At 39.1% G+C, this 27,244-nt stretch overlaps 1 protein-coding gene across 1 annotated transcript in view; it reads right to left on the bottom strand.

The window, feature by feature from the left end:
* The window catches only part of UNC5D (unc-5 netrin receptor D), a 249,009-nt gene that overhangs the window by 22,521 nt on the left and 199,244 nt on the right, over positions 1-27,244 (bottom strand). Inside the window, exons 12-15 of the mRNA XM_033225271.1 lie at positions 20,136-20,304; positions 17,941-18,168; positions 9,351-9,500; positions 1,814-1,978 (exon numbers count right to left, since the gene is read on the bottom strand). Coding sequence (XP_033081162.1) covers positions 1,814-1,978; positions 9,351-9,500; positions 17,941-18,168; positions 20,136-20,304 — 712 coding nt within the window. The remainder of the gene's footprint in view (positions 1-1,813; positions 1,979-9,350; positions 9,501-17,940; positions 18,169-20,135; positions 20,305-27,244) is intronic.

The following is a 27,244-nucleotide window of genomic DNA, read 5'->3' as shown; positions in this document are numbered from 1 at the left end:
AGCCTCTAAAATGCAGCAGCCCTCAAATTGGATGACTATAGCCTAACAATAAATATTGAAATATTATTCTGATACTTGCCTCTCATTATCAAGAGATATTTAATGTTATCTTCTACAAGGCATTTCTAAGTGACTGTAAACTTGTGAAACATTAGAAAAGAAATTGGGGAGTAAACAACAAGGTTGTGTTTATTAGCTAACTTTCCTTTCAAGCACTTTAAGAATTTGAGGCAAGGAGCAAAAATACCTATCACATTCCTCTTACATAAATATCCTGTAATAGCACAAGTCGATCACCAATATCTGGATGCCTTTACAAACAATAACCTTTAAACCTGAATTCTTTCATTGGCCTGTTAATGTACATCTAGGGCAATTTGGATGAGAGGGATGTTTTATATTACGCCTTTTCATGCTTCCTTCTGAATACCAGCTCTTCTTAGATTTTTTGTTTTTATTTTTAAACCCTTCCTATAATTTTTATTTTACTTTGCAATGCATCATATGAAATACAGTATCACTGTTCAAGAAAGAGCCCCTAAAAATATCCTACCCCAGGTTTCCAGATCTACTTTCTCCGTGAAAACTACTTGAGCACATAATGCTAATTGGCAATAATGAATGCAAATACTGCATAAACATGTCAGTTAAGACAGCTATCAATTTTAAGGCACAATCCTTTGGAAAGCCATCCACTCTTCAGAAAAACTATTTGGGGAATTAGCAATGCTCATTTTGCATAAACAATGATTTCAAATGAGAATAGAAGGAATAATGCTATACAGCTATAAATTTTCCAGGAAAAAACCCTGAAATTGAATTGTATGTATATAAATGTGTTCAATCTTCTGCCAAGCTTAAATTTATAAATATATATTTATATATTAATACATGCATATATATGTATATATTTATTTTATAAGTGAAAAGCAAAATATGTATTTCTTTTACACTAATCTCTAACGACCTGGAAACTGCCAAACAAAAGCATCACAATCCCTCTGCTAATCTCCCCCTCTATCCCATTCAGGAAGGATGGCTATTGTCTACTTTATAAGCTCATGTTCAAAGTCATGAAGTCACTTGGTTTAGGACAAATAGGAGCCATGACGGAAATCAGATGCCTTTTTGCAAAAGTTCTCAAGTGAATCCTCCCTTGACTGCTACTTTAACTCTACCTTCCAATACTGATTTGACCTGGACCAAGTCCTTTCTCACTTTGCACTTCCATTTCCTTACCTTATAGAATGAGGTCCTTCTTATATTATTGTATTGGAAGGGAATAACGGAAATGTGGATGTACAGAATTCTGAGCCTGGGGAGCATGAGAAACAGTAAGACAGGGAGTCTCATCCCTGGAGATAAAATAACACATATAGGGCAACTGACTTTTGGAAAACTAGTCAAAACCAGCAGAAAAACAGTCTGAGGGTGGCTTTGTGCCTCTTTGTGGCATGTGTCTAAACTGTACCATCTGGCTTCAGTCTATAAAGAATCTCAGCTGGTAATCCAAGTCTGCTGTGGAATGAGACTTCTTGTGCTTTTGTGTATCAAAAGCTTGGTACCAGTTCCTTCCCCAGAGGGACCTTCACAGTCTAAGCTCTCTGATGGGTTGAGCTTCCTTGCCCAGGGGGAAGTTTAGTTCAATCCTTGGTGTGAGACAAAGTTTATTTTCCCTTATCAGTAATGAAGATGAAGAGTTTGTGCATTTTGAAACTCTTTCAGAACCTGAATAGCACGGCTGGTAGGTATAGCTTTATTATTCTTATTGTCCTTCAGAAAGGGTCAAATGACCTGTAGATCCAGGACTCACCTCTAGGATTGATGTCTGCACTTGGAGGATCTGTTCATGGCCTTTGAGCTGTCGAATGCAGATTTTGCAGGACAGCTGGGTGGTGGTGGGCGTGTAACGCTCCAGGGAGAAGGCACAGTGCAGGGGCTGCCGATTACTGCACCACACGCGGGAGAACGGGACTTCCTGTAGGGGAGATGGAGAGAAGGGATGGTTTGCAGAGCCCAGCTGAGATGAACTAGAACAGGAGAGACTTAATAGCGATGATGATGATGATGACGACGACGAAGACAATCACAGCAGAGATAATTGCCTAGGCAGCTTTAGTGGAATTGTTGTAAAAATAATGTTCCAGCAAATGCCAAGCAGCACAAAAGTAATTAATGTCAATTCCAATTGATAACATTTGTATTCCAAAACCGCACTGCAAGAGCTCAGATTTCACTTGGTGACACACAATTAGGAAGAATACCATCAAAAATTATCATTTTCATTCGCCGCTTAGAAAATATTTTCCTTTGGAAGACTCCTGTGAGCCGTGCTTCTACTTTGGTCTGGGATAGGACGTTATCTTTTTACCTACGTAAAAATTATGCTAAGGAACTGATTGGTCAGAACTTAACTCCATACCACAAATTCATGCAGAATTGTGAGAACACAATATTGCTAATGTATCCAACATAAAAATACCTAGTGCAAAATCACACACATATACACACAGACAGGGAGAAAAAGAGGGAGGAAGGAGGGGAGAGAGACAGACATACATACAGGGCCACCCCAGAGTGATCTAGTTTGTCAATTCTTCATTTGCTCAATTTGTCCATTCAACTATAATGTATAAAGTGCCTGCTAATGACCAGATACTGTACTAGGTAAACAATAAGAAACAATAACAGATTCAGTCCCCCACTCTCAGGGGACATATGGACAACTGAGAGGCAAAAATACCTTTTAGTAAATGAGGAGGGAGATTATAAAATCTATAGATTACTCATTTTTCCTAGTATTAGCCATTGCTTGCTACCAGACTGTGTCTAATAATGTGAAGTAGAAGTTAGTCATTGAAATTTTTTCATGTACTAAAAAGTCTCTCTCCTTTCTAATCAAATGTGGCTTGGCCCTTGGCAATGACCTCATATGCCTCTAGTAATCCTCACGCTCACTTTTTTCTCTATTTCTCACTTTATTAGTTTGCTCCTTTACCTATTGCTAAAAATACAATTTTCTGCAATACTAGAACAGAAAGGTGGCAAGACATGTATCAAATCTGGAAGTTTGGAACCCTGAACTATGACTGGTGATGAAGCCAGGATGTGTCATGAGACTAAAGAGCATGACTGAAATGATCTTTTCCCTTTGAGAAGCTATGCGTTACCTAGTTATTCCCAAGCCCTTATGTGCACACTTGTTTGGATACCTTGCTTCCTAATTTTCTCTATAGAAAGCCCCACAGATTTTTATTTTGGATGTTTACTGGTAGACTCAGGAAGGAGGGATGGATGGACTTTAGATTGTTGTGAACTTGAAGAGAGGAGAGCCAGCTTTATGGGAGTATGAAATAACAAAATCAAATATTCTACCATGCATCTTAGCAATAAATTCTGGGTCATTTTGTTTGTTATTAATCTGGAACCAAAAGAAAAGTGGAGTTTCAAGAAGGATGTAGAGAAAGTCTACAGACGGGAAACTATCTGGCATTTCATAGACTTCATTCCTGTGCAAGAAGTGGGCTGTTAGAATGGAACTCTATCTTTGCCATTCTCTGTTCTTCTCCATGTGGAAGGGGCTTGAAGCCTAAAAACTACATTTTAAAACTCCCCCGCTGGCAGTTTACATTTCCATTCTGCCCACAAGAGGCACTCATGCTAGATTTGGAAGGGAGAGGAAGTGCAGAAGCCATCACTGCCCGTCTAACATCAGCAGGCAGACCTGAAGGCTTCAACTGACAGCCCAAGAAAGGTGTGCAGGGGCTTCTGGACATCCCCTGGAGAATCCGCTGCTTTAGTGCTGGTGCACTTTCCTGAAATTCCTGACCTGACTGGTTTTCTAATACTACTAGTAGCTTTCTCTGACCTTGGCTCTCCACAGAGGTTTCATAATCATATAAATCCCTTGATTAAATTTCCCCTCGGTTGAAATGTCTTAGAGTGCCTTCTATTTTCTTGACTAAAACAATTCTTGATTTGAAGAAGTTATCTTAGAAACTGATGTGAGTTGGGCAACCCTGAAAGGGGCTACTACTGAGTTCCAGAGGGAGGCTATTGTCTGGGGAAAATGCTGGAAGAGGCACCAAGCTAATGATCACTAAGGAAGCTTTTCGCTGGAGGACAACTTGCTTGTACCATCAGCTGACAACACATGTCCATTTAATGGTATCGCTTTCCCACTTTCTTCTAATACAAATAATTTTGCTTATGATCTCTTCTCTTTTCTTCCTGTGGTAGATCCTGCAGCAGAGGGCATTTCTGGTTGGTGGGGCCTCCTGGCAATGCCTACAGGAAGTGATTTTCTCTAAAATACTCCAAATGACTTTTCACTTGTATCATCATGTGCACTTACAAGTTCTGCCATTTCTCCTTGTTATCTAATGTGATTCTTTTCCTAATTCTCCTGAGCTTTGTTCCACTTTGTAAACCATGGGCAGCCCTTCCTCCACATCTCAGCCTCCTACATTTCTCTCTCTGCCTTCTGTACTGTTCAAGATTCCATTTGTTCACACATGCCCCAACTGCCATCTCTCTGAGGAGGACTACAAAAACATCATCTCTGGCATTTATCTCTTTATCTTCAATCCCTGGTATTATACCCCTAAGTGCTACAATAATCTTGTTTGGTCTTTACTTCTCTGGTAAATTTAACTTTTGGAAACTGATTGCTATCATATCTCCCCCAGTGTTCTTCTCCTCTAATATTCTGGTTTCCATTATGCTTCCATTATGGCTAACTCTGGTCACCTACTCCCAGTCTTCCTTCCTTCAAGCTCTACTACATAGAGCAAATGAGGGGGTTGGGGCTTAATGGGAGAGGCAAAATAGCTCAGGAAAGCAGAAAGCAGTTGATTGGGATTATTCAGGGAATAGCATTATGGTCTCTTTTTTACCTCTAATGACTGGGCAGGCATTGACGTGACCAGGCCACCTAGGAACTCTAAATTTATTACACGAGTCCTTGGCTTGGGGGGTCACGATGGAGCTTTGATGCCTGCTGTCTCCTGCCTGGCCTTCAAAGCCTTCCACCATCTGTTGCCCTATACTTGTTCTCTCCATTCTTATTTTTATTAGCCCTCAAAGAAACTCTCTTCCCCAAACCAGTGAATTTTGGTAGAGTTGCTTTGTACCATGCACTTCAATGAAAGTAACCATAACACAGCACTCTGGAGTTCACAGGTACTTTTGCCTAAGGTGGTTTTGCCCAGCTAAGCTAAGTAGGAGATGCTTCCTAAAATTGAAATTTGAGTTATTACAGTGTAATGCAAGCACTTGGACTTCAGGGCTAGACAAAGAACTGTGCTCAAGGTCCAGCTCTTAAGCAAATGTACGTTTTCTGCAATTTGATTTGAATCGTTGGTAATGCTTGCCTTTCCAAAAAAAAAAAAAGGCACTGACCACTCATTTAAAAATGTCTTCTCTGGTACCATTTGCTAAATTCCCTGTATTTTCTCCTAAAAACACTGGAAGAAATATAAAAGGGTAATGCCTACGGCAGAGATAATTTTTCCTTGCAGAAAGACATGAGAATTAGCACCAAAAAACAATAAAACAAAAACCCTCTTTTTTCTTTTCCATTCCATTGAACACAATCCAAACATTTTAAAAATCTGATTTTAAGATAGTATCAAGGGAATGCTTTTTATTGTTGACTTGAGTAGCAGCTGCCAATAGCATTCAACAAAACATTTAAAAATAATAGAATTAGAAGCGCCATGATTAGTGTGTTTTCACGGCAATCATCTTCACTTTCATTTATTCAAAAAACAAAAACAAAAAACACCAACAAGCTCGCTGAGCTGAGAGGAATTATGTGGAAAGTAATATGGGAAGAGAAAGTATAGCAAAGTTATGGGTGTTTAAAGAATTCCGGAAATGTTTTCATTTTGACTCCTATTATAATTAGGTTCTTAGCAGATGGAGAGAATGTAAATCATATCTTAGCAGGAGACAGACACTGGGTTCTCCAAAATACATAGCATGCTGGAAAGACAGCTGCTTTTACCCTAGGGAGGTGACAACTTGACTTTGTGTTTTGTTGGCTTTTAAAAATAATAATTTATTGTATTATGTTTATTACAGCTCCCCTACCCCACAGCCAGCAAGTAATAAAGGAAAGTGATTTAGGAGCTCCCAGGTCCCAGCAAGGAATAAAAGAAACTGATTTAGGTGCTCTCAGGTCCCAGTAACCTATTGAAAGTAGAATTATTTACCTCCCAGAGGAGGTTTGCTAATTCTACAGAGGGGGACAATCATATATTCCTAATTGTGGTAGAGTCTTAGGGACTGACGGAAAATGGGAAATAATGAATTGTTTACTCGGGGAGACTAGCATCGTGGACCTCAGGTTTTCTTTGAACCAGTGTCAGTGGCTGCTACCATGATGAGATCTCAGAAGAGCTGACATAGCCTTTCTAACTTCTCATTCAATATACCTGGCTTCATAAGCAATGACATCTATAAAGTGTAATCCTCCAGAACCTAAACCAACAAGATTTAAGATCTAGTTGGTCCTTCAATATACAGGCTCTCATCGCATATTTCTGGGCCCAACCTTGAACTCACACCATTCTAAAAACATTTCTCATGCAGTTTGTTGGTGTCTGATAGGAAAAACATTGTATGTACTGGGTACCTCCCCAGCCTGTACCTTTCTGGGAAATTTCTACCTTTCCCGGAAGAAAACAGGAAAGTTTCCTAGTAGAGTAAGGTTTGGGTACCAATTGTAATATGTCGGCCCCCAGACTCCTGATTTGAAGTTAGAGAAAGGGAGATTCACCAATTGAAGGAGAGACCTATAAATGATGTCAGGAATAGTGTGATTTTCTCTCTCCACAATAGCTCTCTGGGATAACAAGAAATAGGCCCTGTTAGTTCCTAACCACTAAGCCCTAATGAAAAGCCATTCTCTATTATCCACACCAAGTTTGTCAGTGCACATGATGTTCTACATGAGGTTCAAGCAGGCTGAACACAAACCCTCCCCTAAGTGCTTACATCTAATGCCCAGAGCAAACACAGCATGGTCATTAAGCCAAGCACAATATGCATTCACACAAGCTGAGGATATCAATGATGAGAGGGGCAAGGAAATTGGTGGTAGGGGTGATGAAGAGAAAGGAGGAATAGAGCGGAAAGCCATTTGGGGTAAGAAAAATGAAGTGGAAATGAAAACTCAGTGGCAAGCCTCCTGATGCAGAGAAAATTAAATTGTTTCTCAGCCTTCCAAGACTCTTTCAAATTATGCTCAATTACAAAAGGCAAATATTTATACATGTTCACATCTTCCATGTAATCCAGCTCATCCCAGCAGTAAAGCTTGCTGGGTTTCCTTGAAAGTCAATGTCCTCTGGCTTTGGCTGGTCCTGTTGTACCCTCTGAGGTCAGTAAACACTTAGCCCCCTAAGTCTCTTCTTCCTGGGGCTCTCTTTGGTATCCCTGGTATCAGAATTATTGTTTAAGTGATGCTGCAAGGTAATGGTTCTTTCATCTGATTTTTTATCTCCAAGCATTAAACTTAATAGTTCACTTTGGACTGAGTCACTTGCATCAGATCCAGTGAAATGAGGCCCTTATAACCTATAAAGATTAATATGGAGGAATTTGCATGACTATCAGGACTTGTTTTAACAATACTCCGAAGTTCAATTTGGATTAGAAACTTTGAATACTGCTTACCGGAAAGCAAAGAGACCTACACCTTGAATGTCATAAACTATTTATTCATAGAAAACTTCTCTCCATGGAAAAAAATGTGGTGAATGTGTCCCTCATCCTCCCAGAAAAAAAAAAAAAAAAAAAAATGTTCAGGGCAACGAGAGATGGTTGTGCTGCTTTGAATGCACTAAAACTGTACAGACAGGCAATTCCTCAGGTAGTGAGTCTGAAAACTCAATAGAAAAATGCAGCCCTGTCCAGTTTAAAAATCCTGAATTTTAGAAGTTGGATGGCTGGTGGTACAACGTTTTTCTAACCATCATGATGCAGTCAAGGTTTTTTCTTTGTGACTAGGCTTGTTCCCATTCTGACAAGCTGGTATACCTGTGTATAGTTTAAAAAAAAAAAAAAAAGCTGCAAGGATGGAAGGTTACAAAACCCAGAGGACTCTACACATTATGCTGATGGGCAAAACAAAGAAGTCTGAAAGTATTCTGTGATTCCAGGTCAATGTGAGTCCACCAGAAGCTTTTCCAGAGTGAAGGAAATATCCTGTCCTTAGGCACTTGAAGTAAGACGACTGGCTTTAGAAACTATGGAGGCTAGCGAGCTGCTTACTGTAATATGTAATATGTATCACTGGGAATTTTCGTAGACTTGTTTGTAAGAGATCTTTTAAGGCTAAACATGCACTTGAAATAACTAAATAGGATCCAAAGAGATTCTGAGTCTCCCTGAAATGTTTTCTTTGTTTGTTTGCTTTTTGTTTCTGAAATCTCTAATAGGAGACATGTGGACAATAAGTACCTTTAGATATTTATAAAAGGACTCTTAAGAAGTGTTCTGACCAGGCGCAGTGGCTCACGCCTGTAATACTAGCACTTTGGGAGGCCGAGGTGGGCAGATCACCTGAGGTCCGGAGTTCAAGACCAGTCTGGCCAACATGGTGAAACCCCATCTCTACTAAAAAATACAAAAATTAGCTGGGCATGGTGGCGGGCACCTGTAATCCCCAGTTGCTCAGGAGGCTGAGGCAGGAGAAGCGCTTGAACTCGGAAGGCAGAGGTTGCAGTGAGGCAAGATCACGCCACTGTACTACAGCCTGGGCAACAGAGAGACAGACTCCATCTCGTAAAAGGAAAAAGAAAAGAGAAGGAAAGGCATGTTCTTTCTCCTTCCCATCTTGCCTGATTCATTTGGCAGCAAGTGCACTTCATATATGAAAGAAAAAAATCTCTTGTTTTCCCCTGGCTAGCCATAGCTCTCTACAACTCAAAATCATCACCCTTAAGAAGTTCCTCACTGACATTGAGTTTATTCACTGCTGAATATGATAAAGATGCTGCCTCATAATGAGCTTTTAATAAAAACAAACCAACCGACAAACCTGGCTCTATGTTGTTAAATTGGCATCTTCAACCTATATTGAGCAATGATTCCAACAGGAGAGAAGAGAAATGCCATCTCACCTAACGTGCAAGCACCTTTCTTCCTACCCGTTAGAATGCTGTGAATTTATGACAACATATTTCACTCCCTGTGTGTAGCCCAAACTGTTACATTTCTGTGACAGTTTTGAGGCAAAATCCATCCTTTAAAGGAGGAAAATCAAGTGGACGCTCACCAGGATCTGTGACATACTTGCTGGTTAAAGCAAAGCCATTTCTGTTAGAAACCCATTTGACCAGTACCTGGCAGGCAGTGAATGGTTTAATTCTCCAGAGGAATGGGGGAATATCAAGGACAGAGATCTGAAGACTAAAGGTATTCCCTTTGAAATGCAGCAACTTTGGTTCTTCCAGGAGCTGTCCACCTTGATGCCTTTCATCTGAAACCACTTCCTATAGGAGAAGAAAAAGAAAAGGGGATCAATAATGAAATATCCTGCTTATATATTTCCTATCTCTGGATATGCACGCTCACTACCATGTGTCTTCCACAAACGGACAGACAGCATAGGAGAAACATACTTCTTTACATCCCCATAGCCCATAAAGTTCAAGACTAAGGATTAACAACTGCTGAGTGACAAGTATTTGGTTAGACAATATTTTTGTTACTTGTGTTGCTTAGGGCTTTAAACTACACTGTGCCTTTATTTAAACCTCAAAGACCTCCCCTGCCCCTAAGCAAATCATAATACTTCTGGGTTTCCACAACTGTAGAAATTTCACTCTGTAACCATAATCAAGGGATGCATTCATGCTCAACCTGACACATCATCATATTTCACACTATCTAGAAACAGCCCCCTCCACTCTGGTTCAATTTTTCTTCACTAATGCAGGCATTACATGATATTTATTCTTTTGGCCTAAAACAAACGTTCCAGTGTGCATGTATCATGTTTATTTGTAGTAATGTTTGTAAAAAAGTTATTATACCAAAAGGTCAAGAAAAAATAAGTTGTTTATCAAGGTAGCTGTAGCTCAGGAAAACAGAAATCAAATTCCTGAAGAAACACTCCTGTAGCTTTCACTGAAAAATCTTTATGTAATACAATCTAATACAAACTCAATTCACATATATTCTGTTGAGTAAACCATTTCATTGGTTCCAAATTTGTGGTGTTAGAATCATATTGGAGAGATGATATAACAAATGGAATAACAAAACAAATACATATCCAGTGAAGTGCTAAATGATTGTGCGGGATTTAGGCTTTCAGTGTTACTGAAGATAAAGAGATCTCCCTAAGTCAATTTTAAAAATCATCATTAATTGACATATTATTTCCTTGCAGAGCTAGGAGAAATTAAAAACTGAAATCCTTTATGTCCTATAATCTCAGATTCTAAAAAAAATAAAGACTGTTAGAAAACAAATAGGTTTATAAATACAATCAAACTTACATTTCAATTATCAATGAGTAAAAACACCTTTACTTGTTATCTTATATCCATCTCTTGTCCATAAGTAGAATGACAGTAACAAAAATATTTTTGACTAAAAAGTCATCCAAGTTTTATCCTTCACATACACATAAACTGTTAATAGGTTGCTCGTATCTTTTTCCAGGACTGAATCAGTGGCATTTTCTCCAGCTCTTTAGTGTTGCTTGTGGGAAGGGTGTTTCTTGGGGCCCAAGGGTCAGTGATAAACTAGATGTGATGATAGAAATATTCTATCTCTGTGTGGTCCATTACGGTACCCACTAGCTACAGTGGCTATTAAGCACCTGAAATGTGGCTACAGTGATGAAGGAGCTGAATTTTTAATTAAAGTTAAATATCCACATGTGATTAGCAATGACCATACTGGACAGTACAGTGCTAGGTAATTCACAATCTTGTGGATTTCAGAGTTGAACATGATAACATGGTAGTGGGGGCTACAAGAAATGGAAGAAAAGAGGCACTATGGGGAGGATAGGAAATTAATTCTAAATGCCTGCTTGGTTGAGACATTAGGCAGTCTCTGGTCACTGGTTCCTTCTTTTGAGATTTACTAAATTTCCATGAGAGCTATGTTAGAGCTGGACACTGGGTGTGCAGAAATGAAACAGTCTCTGCCACCAAGAAACTTACAATATTGTGGAAAGGGTCAGGACACTAGGCATTGATTCTAATATAGTATATATTACCATACATGTATTCCTAGGAGCTTAAGGAAAACAGAAGGTGCCCCTGACCCAGATGGAAGGACAGACCAGGAAAGGAGTCTGGGCATTACTAGATGAGGTAGCATTTGAGCCAAACTTTGAAATAAGGGAGGAGCTGGCCACTTGACAAGGAAGGAGAAGACATTCCAGACGCTGAGCAGGGCATTCACAAGCATGGTGGCTAGACAGAGCTGGGATGGAAGGTTGAAGTGGAAAGTGTGTGATTGGAGATGATGAAAATGTGGGGCAGAAACCAAATAACAAATTCTTGCTTGCTACGCTAGGGACTTTGTATTTTATTTTTGAGTACTGTTGCTCTGGTTTTAAGGTGCATTAAAACTCTTTTGGTGTCTTCATGTACTCAAACGAATACTAGTCTTGTAAATTGAAGATAGCTGCATAAAATTCTAATCACATTTCTGTGTGGTTTTGGGCAAATTATTTTCTTTAGACCTCAGTTCCTTACCTGGGTTTATTTATAGCCAAGCAAAATAATTAATATATTAACCTCTTTTTGCAATTCTGGTGCAAGATTAGAAACAAGTACAAACAAGAAATGTGCTTATTAAGACCATATTAAAGCCATAGTATAACAGCAACTCTTCTAAGTGTACTTGAACTAGGTTTTCTCAAGTATACTCTTTTCTTTAAATTTAACTTTCTTTAATGGACATGAAGTAGTCGACACCAGGAAATGAAGTGACTTCTTCAAGGTCATGTGTTACTTATTGTAGTGCTAGACTATTTTGTTATTTAGACACTACACACAATAGTTGTATTAGAAGGGAACTTAAGATTTAGAGCACCAAGTGCCTCATTTACACATGAAAACATGGAAGTCCCCTGAAGAAAGTTATTTGCCTAAAACCACATGGCTAATGGGAGAGCTGAGACTAGACCAGGGCAACTTGATCATGGTCCAGTGTTTTTTCTCTTAGATTTCCCTGCCTTTTCTTACTACTATTTTTTTTTTTTTAAAGAGTCATGTGAAGGTCATTCTATGATTAACTCTGTCTCATAAATAATTTTTCATTGGTGCAGGATATATGTATAAGATGACGTGAGTCCATCTGTATTTGCCCTAGAGTTATATGTACTGTCTACACAGTCCATGAAACTCAGAATGGATAATATTACAAATTTTAAAAATAGATATCTGCTTATAATTATCATGGAAGAAAATAGTACCTTTTTAAAAGTTCTGCTCTAGGGCCTCAGATTTAAATACAACATGATTAATTTTTTGCTCTTTTCACTTACTCCTTAAATCTGCACATATTGAGCCAACATAGAAGTAACAGTGTCTTGTAATCTTGTACAAAATATTAAGCAATTACAGTTATTCTATAACAAAACAATTATTAAAATGAAAAAGCCCAGTAATGAACTAATAACTGTATTTATAAATTTGTAAAGGCACAATTGGCTTCAAAGTTAAATAAATAGACTCCTAAGTATGAACTTTAAAATACTCTCCAAATACAGTGGATTGCATTTAACACAGGGTTCCCTGAGCCTACTGTATTACTCTAGGAGGCTAGGTCTGGGTATTTATAAACATTTCTTGGATGCTTCTGATTACCAGCCAGGCTTGGACAACTCTGCTTAGCTAGTTCTAAATCACTCATGGATGAATTACACCAAAAGTGAGGCTTGATAGTAATTTGATTTTTCCAATCTGCCTTCTATGTGACAAGGACCTCCTGTTAAATACCTCATTCCATTGTTAAACTGATAATCTGAGTAAATGGAACTAGGAAATAGGGTCTGGCCAGTTTTTTATATATAAAATGCACCTGAAGGCTCTATATGGTGGTTTTTCTCAGCATTCCGTTTCATCATTTTACATTGGGGTTGCAAGTCATCCAGTTCTAGGAGCTGTGGCCAGGAAAAACTTGTGCTTTGTGCCTCACTGAGCTCTTTATGTTGATTTAATCAGACAGGCAGCAATATTCAGGTGTGCTTCAGGGATAGTAAAACAGGCAGGCTGAATTTACATATTTATGAGACAAAACTGTTTGAACTTAAACACACACACATACACACAAATTATGTCACTATGGTGTTTTCCTTTAAATGCTTTACGTGAACAATATTTCCCAAGATTGCATTATTGAGAAACACAAGAACTACATCTAGAGGAAATCCTTTGAAATTAGATTCTAAATCCACCTTAATGCCAAGTAAGTAATGAGTACCAAGAGTACTGTATAGGAGTGCTGGGAGCAATGGTAACAAAAAAAACAAAACAAAAACCCTAGTTGTTTTTTTTCTATTTTCTTTCTTAGATAAGATAGGGAACTGCTTAATTCCTTGCTTTCCTATGTCCTATGTCAAGGTTTGTTTGAGCTGTGCATGGGTGTGTGTTTTTGTGTGTAATAAAAGACAATAATCAAAAAACCAGGTCTTAAAATGTTACTGCTTCGAAGATACATCACCATTTCTCAACCTTTGGTTTGAATTTATCAGAGGAAGCGATATCAAACATACAAGCATAAAATGGTAGCCCTAATTATTACAAAAGCACAAAAGCAAGGGCAAGAAGTCATTTACTCATTGTCTTCTTATTCTTTTCTCACCTACCTACAGGCAGATGACATTGTTATTTTTTAAAAATATAGCAGATTTAATTTTTCATAGAGACAAATTTAGGTGTGTTTATCAGAACAGATCTTCAGAAATCTGAAACTAAATTATGTCTTAGCCAGGTACACAAAGTATTCTGTTTTTGTCAAGGAAATTGCTACTATTACTCAGATAAGCTACCCCCAGAGCAAATGAGACTCAAGTAGAGTAGACCTGTAGGGGGTACAGGGAAAGGAAGATAGGACTAAAAATAGAGAATGTCCCTATTTAGATACTGAAATTCTCTCAAGGAATATTCTACAGTAGGCCCATTATATTGCCTGGTCCCCACCTAGTTCTGAGAGGACAGGTGGAGTTGAGTCTCTACACGTTCCTTCTCACAAGGTCTTCCGGGGAGAAGGTAGGCATTTCAGTGTTTTATGGGATACAATCTCCGAGTGAGACATGAATGAAATGAAAGATGCAACCACGCACTTAACCTCAGCTTCCTTTTGGTTAAGAGCACAGAATTGGGCCCTTATCTGTTATCATTCTTTGAGATATGAAAGATGCACTGCAATAAATACAGCAGCTGTCACAACCATGCTCACATTGATTTCCTAATCACAACAAACGTATCATCATAAGGATAGTTGAAGCACATTCCAGGGTGGGCAATTTCTGCAGAAATGCTCCATGAAAAATTGCTTACTGATTTTGATTAAGAAGTCAGGGTTCTTTGAGGGTTGCAGAAAATATTATCACTGTATACTATATTTTCAGCTGATGCCACAGAAGTTGGGAGAGCTAAATACCAATTTATGAGGTCATTTAGGGGTTCAAAAAGGGAACTATCGTTAAGGCTTTCCTAAAATAGAACTGTTTTAATGGGTTAGTAACTAATTTCCTCCTCCAATGCAATATCATATATGAAGCCATCACAATATGAAATGATTTGGGATATGCAGGTGATCAAAATAAATCTCTGCAGAAGGCCCTGAACACATTCACCCAGCAAAATAAAAATCCAGAAAGCAAGACAGTTTCAGAAACAAACCCAGAAACTAAGACTGAGGAGTAAATGGCTGTTTCCTGTACTAGAAGTCTCAGTTCAGAAAAGCTACAAGTTTCATTTTAATCCATATGTGGGCCAGAAAAGTTATTCAAGCAAGGTTGATGATCTTTCAAAACCCCAAGGGGGACACATGGCCTTTCTGCTCATGACAGCTGTCACATACATCCTGTCAATAACAAGTACAACCAAACGCAGCTTTATTTGCCATTATAGGAGAGAGAAAGAATCACTGGAGGTAAAAAGATTAGGACAAATGGGGTCAAAGGTATTTCTACCAAAAAATATTACTCTAAAGCAAAATTAAAGAAATACCTCTCAGTTGAGCGCAGTGGCTCATGCCTGTAATCCCAGCACTTTGGGAGGCTGAGGCGGGTGGATCGAGACCATCCTGGCTAACATGGTGAAACATCGTCTCTACTGAAAATACGAAAAAAAAAGCCAGGCGTGGTGGTGGGTGCCTGTAGTCCCAGCTACTCAGGAGGCAGAGGCAGGAGAATCGTGCAAATCTGGTAGGCGGAGGTTGCAGTGAGCTGAGATCGTGCCACTGCACTCCAGCCTGGGGGACAGAGCAAGACTCCATCTCAAAAAACAAACAAACAAAAAGAAATACCTCTCAATGATGAAATACACTTGAATTCAATTAGAGGGAGAATAACATTCTCCCTAGTACTGTCTAAAAAGATTCTATTACCAACCAAAAATGGATAGTGGTTTGAAAACTATGGTTAGGGTGTTTTCATGATGTCCACAATAATTTGTATTCATCTGTGAACACTGGAGCCATGGTAGAATATGGTAGAGATGAAAATAGATGATCTGAAAGTCACTGAGAACAAGCTCTTTTTAAGTATATATCTATCTCACTGCTATATACATCAGCTGGGAGGCCCTTATTCAAAGAAAACTCCAAACTGGTTATGAGGGCTGACTTCCAAGACAATTGTGTGAACAGCTCCACACAGTCACAGTAGTCAGCAGTGGGTTATCTACATCAGCCAGGAGATTGGAAATCTTCCATGATGCTCCATGGTTACTCCAGTTTACTCATCCTTTAAAATCTGGCTGAGTTACTAAACATCCAACTTGAGTCATGGTGCATTTTACAACTGGTTAGTAGTAGTAGTGACCCTAAGATGAACCCTCTATTTGAGATATTTATTCTTTATTTTTGCTTCCTGAATATCTGTTATATATTTTCTCTTGGAGCAATCCTCTTATTGTGGGGTGGGGAGTGCAGAGGAAGAGTATTAAACGACAATGGTGGGAGGAGGTTTAACTACTTACACTGAAGTTTCTTATTCCACAAAATGGCACACCTCTGAAGGAAGCCCCTTTTGTGAGCAGCCAAAGAAAAAGTGTGCCCTTCACAATGACCTGTGCTACTTAAGAGATACTCAGGGGCAGTTCGGGAACACAGGCTGGCACTGTGTCACCTTTACTGGCTTATGTTCAGGAGTGAGGTCATGATATTGTTTTCTACTGGTAAACACGAGTTTTCCAGCTCAGTGTCTTAAAATCTAGTTACTGAGAAAATGCTCTGCATAATGGACTTAATGGCCCCAAACTGGAATAGCAGGGATCTGGAATGAGGTGTGTCAGGAGAGCTATGCTATTTATATATGGGCAGAGCTTACACAGGCAGTTCTGCATCATCCTTGCTGCTATTAATAAACTTGCAGTCTTCCTGAGTAGCTAAATCAAAATGAATCTTACATGATTAAAAGTACCAAAAATGGAAAGAAACCTTGAACCATCTCTGCCCTAGTAGCCCTGATAATTAATAGACTATATGCCCAGGATAGAAAATGACTACCTCGTGATAGGTATGATTTATAATTGTGGCTCCCTAACTACAACCTTCAGTTGATTCAAGCAATTTTCTCACTGCCCTCTGCACATCAAATAACTCTTTTTGTTCCTGTGGTTCATGCTATTTTTTTTTCTCTTGATGTGGTGTTCCTTTCCGTTTTGTTCCTAAATCTCATCCATCTATGGAAATTTGTAAAAGAGTTCTCAAAAACTCTTCTCCATTTGTGTCTATGCTGAATTCTGACTACATTTCTGGTCAGTTGCATAATTTAGTACACAATGTTCTGCACATGCGTTAGTTTAGCCCTTCTCTCTTCTTGAATTTCAAGTACCCCAACCCCTCTTACATTGCTGACCACACAGTAACACGGCTCTTGCTTCAAGGTAGGTATCCCAGTCAAACCAGTAGTGAAACTACCATTGCAAAATTATAACAGTGAAAGCCATCTGACCTAACCAACTTCCTCTTGCTGCCAACCTCCAAGCTGTCCTTGTTCCTTCTTGTGTATAGGCCAAACTAACTTTGCGAGGAACTTAGCTTATATTATGGTTTAACTTTGAAACAAAGACAGTAACAGCGCTTTCCCAAAACAAATCCCCTTCCTGCCTGGAGACTAGATTGCCTTTGTAGGACTAACAAATCAGCCACAAGATTAGAAATTATGGTTTGGGAGTCATGCAGCTGGAGGCTACAAGATTCTGACACTCTCCAAATTGCTCCTGGGGATAACATTGCTATTGTAAATCCTAAAATCAGTGCTTGAGATATTTTGCAGACCCTGCACATGGGTCAGTAGGCACCACCTGATGAATAAACTGGCTCATCTATCTTGTGACCCTGACCCAGGAACTGACTCAGTGCAAGAAGACAGCTTAGATTCCCCATGACTTCATCTCTGAAGCAAACAGTTAGCACTCCCAACTCACTAGCCCCTACCCACCAAATTATCCTTCAAAACAATGATTCTTGAATTCTTGGGGAGAATGATTTGAGTAATAATAAAACTCCGGTATCCCGCTCAGCCGGCTCTGCCTAAATAACTCTTGCAATTCCTCTGTCTTAATAAATCGGCTTTGCCCAGGGAGTGGGCAAGGTGAACCCATTGGGCAGTTACAGTGGCGTGGGTTCATTTTCCAGACCCTCAATAATAAAATTTTCAATTGATACTGATCTTTTGGAAAACCCACACTTTCATGACAACAAAAGAAAATTATTAAAACAAAGGCTGACCTGAAATGCACAAGGGGTATTGTCCACACAGTAAACTCTCAAGTTGTAATCCAGTGAGTTACAGGACATGCAGCCAAAAACTGCCACCTTCAGTTGCTTCACGGCACAGTCTGTGATTGGCTCTCCAGTGAGTGCATAGGTCCCAAAGCTGTCTAGGAGCACATGACATGCAAAGGGGTCCAAAAGGCAGTAACAGGATGTGGATTCATCTTCCACTGACATCACTTCCTGTTGGGAAAGGTGTGTTTATTCTCTCACTTGGAAATAAGATGTGATCTAACCATTATATTGCCAGGACACAAATAAATGAACACACAAATATAATTTTTTTTTTTCAGAATAGTCCTGTGACCAGTTATCCTGATGTTAACTGTTCCTCTTCTATCAAAATAACTGCTGACATCAAGAACTCAAGAAATGGGCTGGGTGTCCTGGCTCATGCCTGTAATCCCAGCACTTTGGGAGGCTGAGGCAGGCAGATCACCTGAGGTCAGGAGTTCAAGACTAGCCTGGTCAACATGATGAAACCCCATCTCTACTAACAAAAATTAGCCAGGTGTGGTGGCAAACACCTGTAATCCCAGCTACTCGGGGGGGGTCTGAGGCAGAAGAATCACTTCAAACTGTGAGGCAGAGGTTGTGGTAGGCTGAGATCGCTCCACTGCACTCCAGCCTGGGCAATAAAGCAAGACTCCGTTTCAAAAGAAAAAAAAAAAAAAACTCAAGAAATGGTTATGTTCAGTGTGCTAGAATTTCTACTTCATTGGTTATAATAACAAAAATCACTTTGAAAATTCTATTTCTGGCTAATTTGTTCAATGTTGAGTTTTAGAAATCTTAAACCTTATCAATAAGCAACTTTTTTTTTTTTTTTTTTTTTACAAACACCTGTTTCTGACAACTCTTTAAATATCCTTAAGGTAATGTTTATTTTCTCTCAAACATTTTATCCTCTTTCATCCCACTGAAATAATTTACAAGGGACCACTAAATAAATGGATTAGATAACATATACTAGAATATTTCACCCTCCCTGATAAGAACTTTAGTATATGTGACTGGTTTGATAGAGCATAAATATAACATCATCTGTGTATAAGAGATTGTGAGGAAGTGCTGGGAAGAAAAATTAAGGTGACAAAAATCAAAGCAAAGCCAAACATAATGGGAAGAGGACGAAAACATGGCCCTTTAGGAAACCCATGGAACTTCATGCCCCAGGAAATCTGTTGATGGTTGCACTAAAACACACTAAATAGCAGAATGCATTCCAGAATAAAGAAAATAGTTTCAAGACACTAGTAAGCAGGGTAAAGGTAATCCATTGCAGCAACTGGGAATTTTCTTCTCCTAAAGAAACATGATTTTCCTTTTACTTCTTTGGCCTTAAGTGCCTTCTGGGAGGAAGACCCTAGGGCTGGCTGGAACATGTCATTGTGTTCCAACAAAGATAATTCTCCCAGTTTCATGCAAGCTGACTGTAGATGGACATAAAGGAAGCCCTATCAGGCAGATAAATCAGAGCTTTCACTTAAAATAGTAATTCAACTGCAATCTGTCTTTGCTGTGACTGTCTCCCCTGTTGTTAATGTCTTATTGTGTATCCTCATTCTCTTTCCTTGTCTCCTACTGTATCCCTTTTGTATGCACTCATACACACAGGAAACAGACACTGATAATAATTCTCAATGCATTCGTTAACTAAAAAAAATATATTAAGCAGCAAATGTGTTCCTGATTAAACATAGTTACCTTAGAATCCCCAGGGTGGAAAAAAAATAGACATAGTTATTTTCCTTCTGAACACAGACTGCCTGCCCTGAACCTCCTCCCTAACTCCACAGAATAATATCCATTAAGACAGGGAGGAGGCCAAGGAGGAAGTGAAGGGGATCAATGAGCAGGTATGTAGGTGTAGATGAATATGTGGGTAATTACAACTGTATTCTAAAACCAAACAGGAAAGCTCTGGATTATCCCTTGCTTCTCTTTTCTATTATAATGGGAAAAAGAAAAAAAAAAAAAAAACAAAAAAACAAAACCTGGCCAATATGTTTAGGCTATTATAAAATACTTGACACCAACCCTTTGCCAACAAAGAAATGCTGATTTGTGGTGTTAGATGTTAAGGTTAAATCTATCCCATAGGTGGAACCCAAATTCCATTGTTTAAAGAAGGAAGTAAATGGTCTCACCTCCCATTTGCCCTGCTGTGTCCTCTTCTTTAAATGGATATTCCAGTGCTCAGAACTGACATCTGCACAGTGTGGGATGGTCAATGCAAAGGGAGTGGTGACGATCATGTCTGGAGGACCACAGGTGACTTCAGGACTCAGGAGCACCTCAGAGCCATCTGACTGGAGGCTTCACAGTTGAAAAAAGGATAAAAGAGAGGAGTATGTAGAGGAGGGGCCATATTTGAATGAGAATTTGGTTAACAGACTGGGGCTTTCTTCAGGCTTATAAATATTCCTTTCCAGGATTTTCTTTTACAAAGGACTGGTCTGGAGAACAAGCATTTTTCATGAAGTTCTCAGACACACAGAGGGAGTTTAAACCTAGATTTCAAATCTAGGTTTTGATAAACCCACCAACAAAATGACAAATGCTTCCTTAAAAATACAGGGCAGAATTGGAGAATGCAAAGACCTGGCTGGTGGGTCATGCACCAGTTACTGAATCCTTATTATTGTTGATGCCATTATCAATGAGCAAATAAAAGCTTCATAGAAATGACTGATCTCGTCATCTCGTTACCATCAAATTCCTTTCTCACGAAAACACAATCTAAAATATTCTTAATGCTGGAAAATGATAAAGCAAATTGTTATGAAGCAAGATAGTATTTTGAAGATACAGACTGAGTGTGTCTATACTGGCTTTGAAAACATTTATTTTTTGCCAATGAACAAATACACAGCTTATATAGCAATAGCACAGTAGACAGCTACAAATGTGCATAATATCATACATAAATGTATATCTTTCAACTCTTTTCTATTTTAGATCTAAATTTAAAATCATTCAATCCAAACCTGGTGTTCAGCTTTTCTGAATTGTGAATTATTTACAGTAAGAATGCAGAGTCATGGAACAGATAAAGGAAAGTGAAAGTTAGCTAAAATGGAATCATACCTCATTGAATGCCTCCCTCTTTCATGTCTTTGGCTTTTGTTTTTAATCTGCGCCCCCAAACAGTAAGGAGGAGTAGTTTACAGAACAGTAATCAGTGAGAAGAACCCAGATGTCTGCTTATTTTTCCTCTAATGGCATATGTGTCCTTCAACAACCTGTTTGATCCTTTGTTTGCTGGATTTTCACTTGTAAGAAAAATAATAATATTGAATATAGAGCAATGCTATGGGAGAGCTGGAATTGGTATTATTACCAAAGCTTTTACTTATACTACCTAGGAAGGACGTTGAAATATGTCATCCTTGACTAAAAAAGCAATTCCTTGGGCAAAATAAAGATAAAATTTAGTGCTAAAAGATACCATCTTTCCCATGATCTTCTATAAACAAAGAGTTTTTCTCTGAGTTCATCCAATGTGCTATTCATTTCTGAATTGCTTATGTTGACATCTATTCTCTCAAGTTAGTAATGGTTATACTTGAGCTCATTGTCTATCACTTGCTGCTGCAATAAAGCCAGGCCATATAATTGAGGAGCATCTTATGTCTACTCCGTCTAAAACAGTAGATGTAACATTATCACATTGTCTCCTCCCCTCTCCAAGAAGCCCTGGAGATGCCTTTAAAAAGTTGAGTCTCCCACAAAGGTAACCACAGTCCAAAATAGACAATTCTTCCTATACGAGCAAAACACAGGTTAAGATGGTCATGTCTTCATTTACCCTTAAGTAGGGGAGGCGAGGAGAGGGGACTGGAAAGCAGTGTATTAGCAACATCAAATGCTCTGTGGAAAGCCTAGAATAATATACTCAAGGTTTGAAAAAAAAACCCATAAAATTCAAATGTGCAGCCTGTATGTGGGTGCCTGCCAACGGCCATCAGAGAGGGTGAAGCTCTTTCCATGTAATTACTGCCTGCATTCATCAGGGACAGGAATAGCAGGGATGCTTATGAGTGACCGATGACAAGCTCTCCTAAAAGAACTATTTAATTGCTTTCAGAGAATTATCCTCCTTGTTGAATATATTGTTCAAACATATGGGAATTTGGGGAATTATTTAATGCCAAATGAACTGAAATCAGCTAATTAGATGAACTCTCACACTCGTGAATAGCAAGACTCCTTTCACAGTGGTAACTTAAACAGCTTTAGGAGTCAGAGGCAGTGCGTATTGAATACGAGCCAGGGCATGGAATAGGAGTTTTGTATTAAATAGGCATTAGGCATTTCCTTAAGTGCAAAGTAAGTAAATCAAGATTTATATTTAATCCTCCCACTGTGAAAATAGTGTCCATGGGTATAGGTCTCTCTCTGGTGAAGGAACAAAACTTCACCAGAAGTTAACCAGAACTTCATAAAAATCTCTCAATATTTTTTCTCCCCACGATTAATAACAATTTGTCCTTTTCTGCTACCTTCTATCTGTAACAATCAGGGAGATTTACAAATATTAATTAAAGCTCTTTGCACACCTATAGAGGCAGGTGTTAACAGCATAAGGTCACAGAGGAGTCAATCAAGGTGATGGCAGGAAAATAACCCAAAATTTCTCACTCACAGGCTCTCGCTCACTGTGACCAGATTGTACTTTTCTACTCTGTTACCATTAGGAGATTTCTGGCCAAATTGCTGGATCTTATGACATCCCAAGGAAAGATCAGGGAAGGGGGTTGCAATATAGTCCAAGGGTAATCATGGATACAGATTCAGGACATTTGAGGACAGAGGGCTGGGGAGGGAAGCCTTTAATTGGATGTGGACAAAAAAATGAGCCTTCTTAAGGAAATCATAGACGGCGTTTAAGCTTTCCAGCATTGCATAATCCACAACAAGGCAGTATACATGTCCCTGCTGGGGCGGGGGGTGGGGGGGTCGCATAAAAAGGTAACACATTTTTCTAAAATTGCTGTGAGCTAATAATAACTGTGAACTAATAAAAGCAGTGATTTCAGGATAAAAATATGAACCACCTCAATGTATCACATACCCTAGTGTGGCCTGTAGACTGAAAACCCTTTTTGCGTAGAACTTTTGCTACTTAATGGTTTTCATTGTTCTCTATCTATACATACATATGCACATATACATACATGCATATATATTTGTAATTTAAATGCTGTGTATAGATAGAAAAAGTTTAACAATTTGAGCCCGGTCTTATTTCTATAGGAACTCTGCTTTCTGAGATGATTAATTCATGCAATTTTCATACATTGTCATTGCATCAATGTTCGCTTTGACGTAAATTCTCAATGCCTTAGGAATGTGCATGATGGACATTTAAGGCTCCTTGGAAATGATGCCGGTCTCCTTGCTTTTATTCTTGCCTTTCACAGTCTGTCCTCCATGCAGCCACCTCAGTCATCCTACCAAAAATGCCAGTGTTTTCTCACCTCATGGAATTGCTACAATTCATACCCCTCTGGAGTGCTGGGTGCCCGGAAGAGCTTTCCCCTAGACATCCACATGATTTGCCCCCCTTGTGCCGGTCAGGTTCTTGCTTAACTGACATACTAATGAGGTTTTCTCTGACCAGGCCTTGGTAATTGCAGCATTCCCAATACTAAAAGCGGATCTTTGTTTGGCTTTTTCTCCTCAACGCTTAATTCCCTCTAGTGTACCATACCATTTGCCTATTTATTGTTATTTTTTCTGTCCCACTAACTAGAATGTAGGCTCCTTGAGGCCAGGGAATTTTTTTTTTTTTTTTTTTTTTTGAGACACAGTTTTGCTCTTGTCGCCCAGGCTGAAGTGCAGTGGCACCATCTTGGGCTCACTGCGACCTCCGTCTCCTAGGTTCAAGTGATTCTACAGCCTCGGCCTCCCGAGTAGTGGGGATTACAGGCACGTACTACCTGCCCAGCTAATTTTTGTATTTTTAGTAGAGATGGGCCTTCACCATGTTGGTGAGGCTGGTCTCGAACTCCTGACCTCAGGTGATCCACCCACCTCGGCCTCTCAATGTGCTGGGATTACAGGCGTAAGCTACCACGCCTAGCCCAGGGATTATTTTTTTTTCTGCTTAGCTCATCATTGCATCCCCAGTGCTTCATATATGCCAGCTGTAAGCACTCAAAAATACTTGTTGAAAAGGACATAGAAGTCAGCTTGAAGAGATTCTCACTGATCAAATCTGGAACCTTTTGAGCATCAGAGTACATCATGGCAGTAAAGAATTATAACCCATTGAGTCATACTATAAGAATCCACAAAATAAAAATCCACATAAGAATGAATCAATGAGAAGGGAAAACTCTTCCACATAAGAGAAAACCAACAAATAAATGTAGAAAACCATCAATTAGCAATCAGCTACATTAATACTTGGTTGAGAATCATAAATGGATGTTAACCTATTGGGTGAAAGTTTAAACAATAATAAATAACTATTTACACATTCCCAAAGTATCTTCCCACCAGGTACTTAACTGTTTACCAAAGGTAAAAGAATACTTCACAGCAGACACCACCTAACATGAATGACCAAGTTAACATTCCCTGGAATGGATGGATCCACAGAATATACCTCTCGACAGGACACAGTGAAGAGAACCTAGCATCACTTTTGTGACATTCCGGCTAAAATTCCACAGCCTGAATCTCCTCATAAGGAACCATTAGACAAGCTTAGAGGAAAGCATATTCTGCAAAATAACTTATCTGCACTCTTCAAAGCTGTCAATGTCATGAAATACAAAGATTCAGGAATGGTTCCAGATGAAAGCAGACCAAAGGCACAGTACAACAGCATGCAATGAAGTGACTTGGACTTTAATTTGCTCTCAAGGACATTATTCAGACAAGTGAAATATAAATAAAGTGTGTAGTGTACTAAGAGTATTTTATCAGTGTTAATTTCCTGATTTTGTTAATTGTGCTATGTTTATAGAAGATAATTTCTTGGTTGGGGGATATATACATGAAAGTATCTAGGGATAAAGGGTCATCTTGTTCACAGTGGTTAGAAAGTATATATATGCACATAAATATATATTTTATTCATTTTTATATGTATATGAAGGAGAGAGGAAACAGACAAATACAGAAAATTTAGTAAAATATTAACATTTGTGAATCTGAGTGTAGGACACACAGGAATTCTTGATATTATCCTTGCAACTTTCCCTTGAGTTTGTGATTTTGTCAAGATTATTATTATTATTATTTTTTAAATGAATGTGGCTGGGCATGGTGGCTCACGTCTGTAATCCCAGCACTTTGGGAGGCCGAGGTGGGGGGTCACTTGAGGTCAGGAGTTCAAGACCAGCCTGGCCAACATGGTGAGACCCCCGTCTCTACTGAAAAAAAAAAAAATACAAAAATTAGCCAGGCGTGGTGGTACATGCCTGTAGTCCCAGCTACTCAGGAAGCTGAGGCAAGAGAATTGGTTGAACCTGGGAGGCGGATGTTGCAGTGAGCCGAGATTGCCCCACTGTGCTCCAGCCTGGGCAAAAGAGTGAGACTGTCTCAAAAAAATAAATAATAAAAAATGAATGCATGAAAATAGAAGGCCTAGGGAGAATTTTTCCAGAATTCTTAACAAAGAAATCAGCAGGTAGACTGCTCTGTAAATATCCATTAAGTCCATTTTGTTCTAGGCTATAATTTAAGTCCATTCTTTGTTGACTGTCTTGATGACCTGACTAGTCCTGTCAGTGACTGGGTACAGTATACACCGCTCAGGTGATGGGTGCACCAAAATCTCAGAAATCACCACTAAATAACGTATTCATGTAACCAAACACTACCTGTTTCCTAAAAACTATTAAAATAATAATTTTAAAAAATCAGTGGGGCCATTGATTAACATATGAAACACACAGAGGAGGATGATGAAGGTGCTGTAGTTGGTGGTGACAGGGTGATGGTCCAGACCTCACCATATAGTACCTAACATCCTACAGCATCCATCTGCACATGAGTGCCAACCAGAGGTCATGCTGAAGGTCAGCTACAAGGCAGCAACTGCTTCCCATGGTAGGATGGGAGGTGTATCCTGGACATTTTGCCTCTGTGCTCAATACTCCTTGACCTGCTGCTAGACTTGTAACACTTCACTTTCTTTAAGGAAAACGACCAGTTCCAAGTTCCAATATGAGATTTTTACTGTAGCTGTTGTCTTCCATGCTGTGCTTGGTAATTATCATTCCCTCCTTTCCTCCTTATGGTCTATATTCTAGATTAATATAGGTTTGATCACCTTTACCCAGAGTATCACTCAGGAATCCAGGAAGGAGAGTAATGATAGTTTTACTATGTCAGACCCTGGGTCGATACATAATTAAATCATATTTGAATGGAAAAGACATCAAGGCTGATAGATGGAAGCTGTACACAGTCTTAAAAGCTCAGAAAGCAAGGTAACTCCAGCCTCCTCGAGTTTTCTACCCACAAGACATACAGTTTTAATTATTATTATTCATTTTTCATTAAGATCCTCAGATTTTGACCTGGGGTGCTAAAATTGCTGTGGATAAAAACAAGGTTTTAAGGTTTATTATTTTTGTCTCTCTCTTTTTTTGGAGTCAGCTCTCTCTCTCTCTCACTCAATTGATCTGACCAGAGATTTCAGATCGGCCCTAGGGAAATGACATCACTGAATCTCCTAGAGAGATGGACCCTTTAAAGCCAGCTTTTCCCATCAGTCAACCCCAACACTGTGGCTATGTCCTCTACCTCTTGTAATCACTATGTGTGATTTAAGAAAACAGATTCCTGGAGAGGGGAACAGGAAGTGAGAAGCAGAATGGAGGACAAAAGTGGGCAGCAACATTTTCTCTTTATTATAGCAGACTCCTGTTTTCATCGTCAAGTGGTTCTAAAACTGTAATGTTTTTCAAAATTGCTTAGGAAGCTTGTTTAAAATTATACTCCTGGATGCCACCAATGAAGTTTTTGATTTGGTGTTTCTGGGATAGGGCCCACGAACCTGCATTTTCTACATGCAAGGTGGTGCTGGCACTAACATTTGAGAAAAGTTGTGTGGTTCTTAAAAAAAAATCCAAAGCAACATCTCGTGCACTGGGGCCTTGGTGCTCCATCAAATATAGGACGGTCCATTCTGAAGTGGAATTTAGATGATGGTCAAGTTTAAATGCTCAGTATTAAGGCCCTGGCTGATACTACAATGATGGAAAATCCAACTACACAGGAACTGTTCCTACATCCC

The sequence above is a fragment of the Trachypithecus francoisi genome, unplaced genomic scaffold (genome assembly GCF_009764315.1).
Source record: "Trachypithecus francoisi isolate TF-2019V2 unplaced genomic scaffold, Tfra_2.0 Contig01440, whole genome shotgun sequence".
Classification (NCBI taxonomy): domain Eukaryota; kingdom Metazoa; phylum Chordata; class Mammalia; order Primates; family Cercopithecidae; genus Trachypithecus; species Trachypithecus francoisi.
Note: the sequence above shows the minus strand (reverse complement) of the source record. Positions and strands in the feature narration are given on the sequence as shown.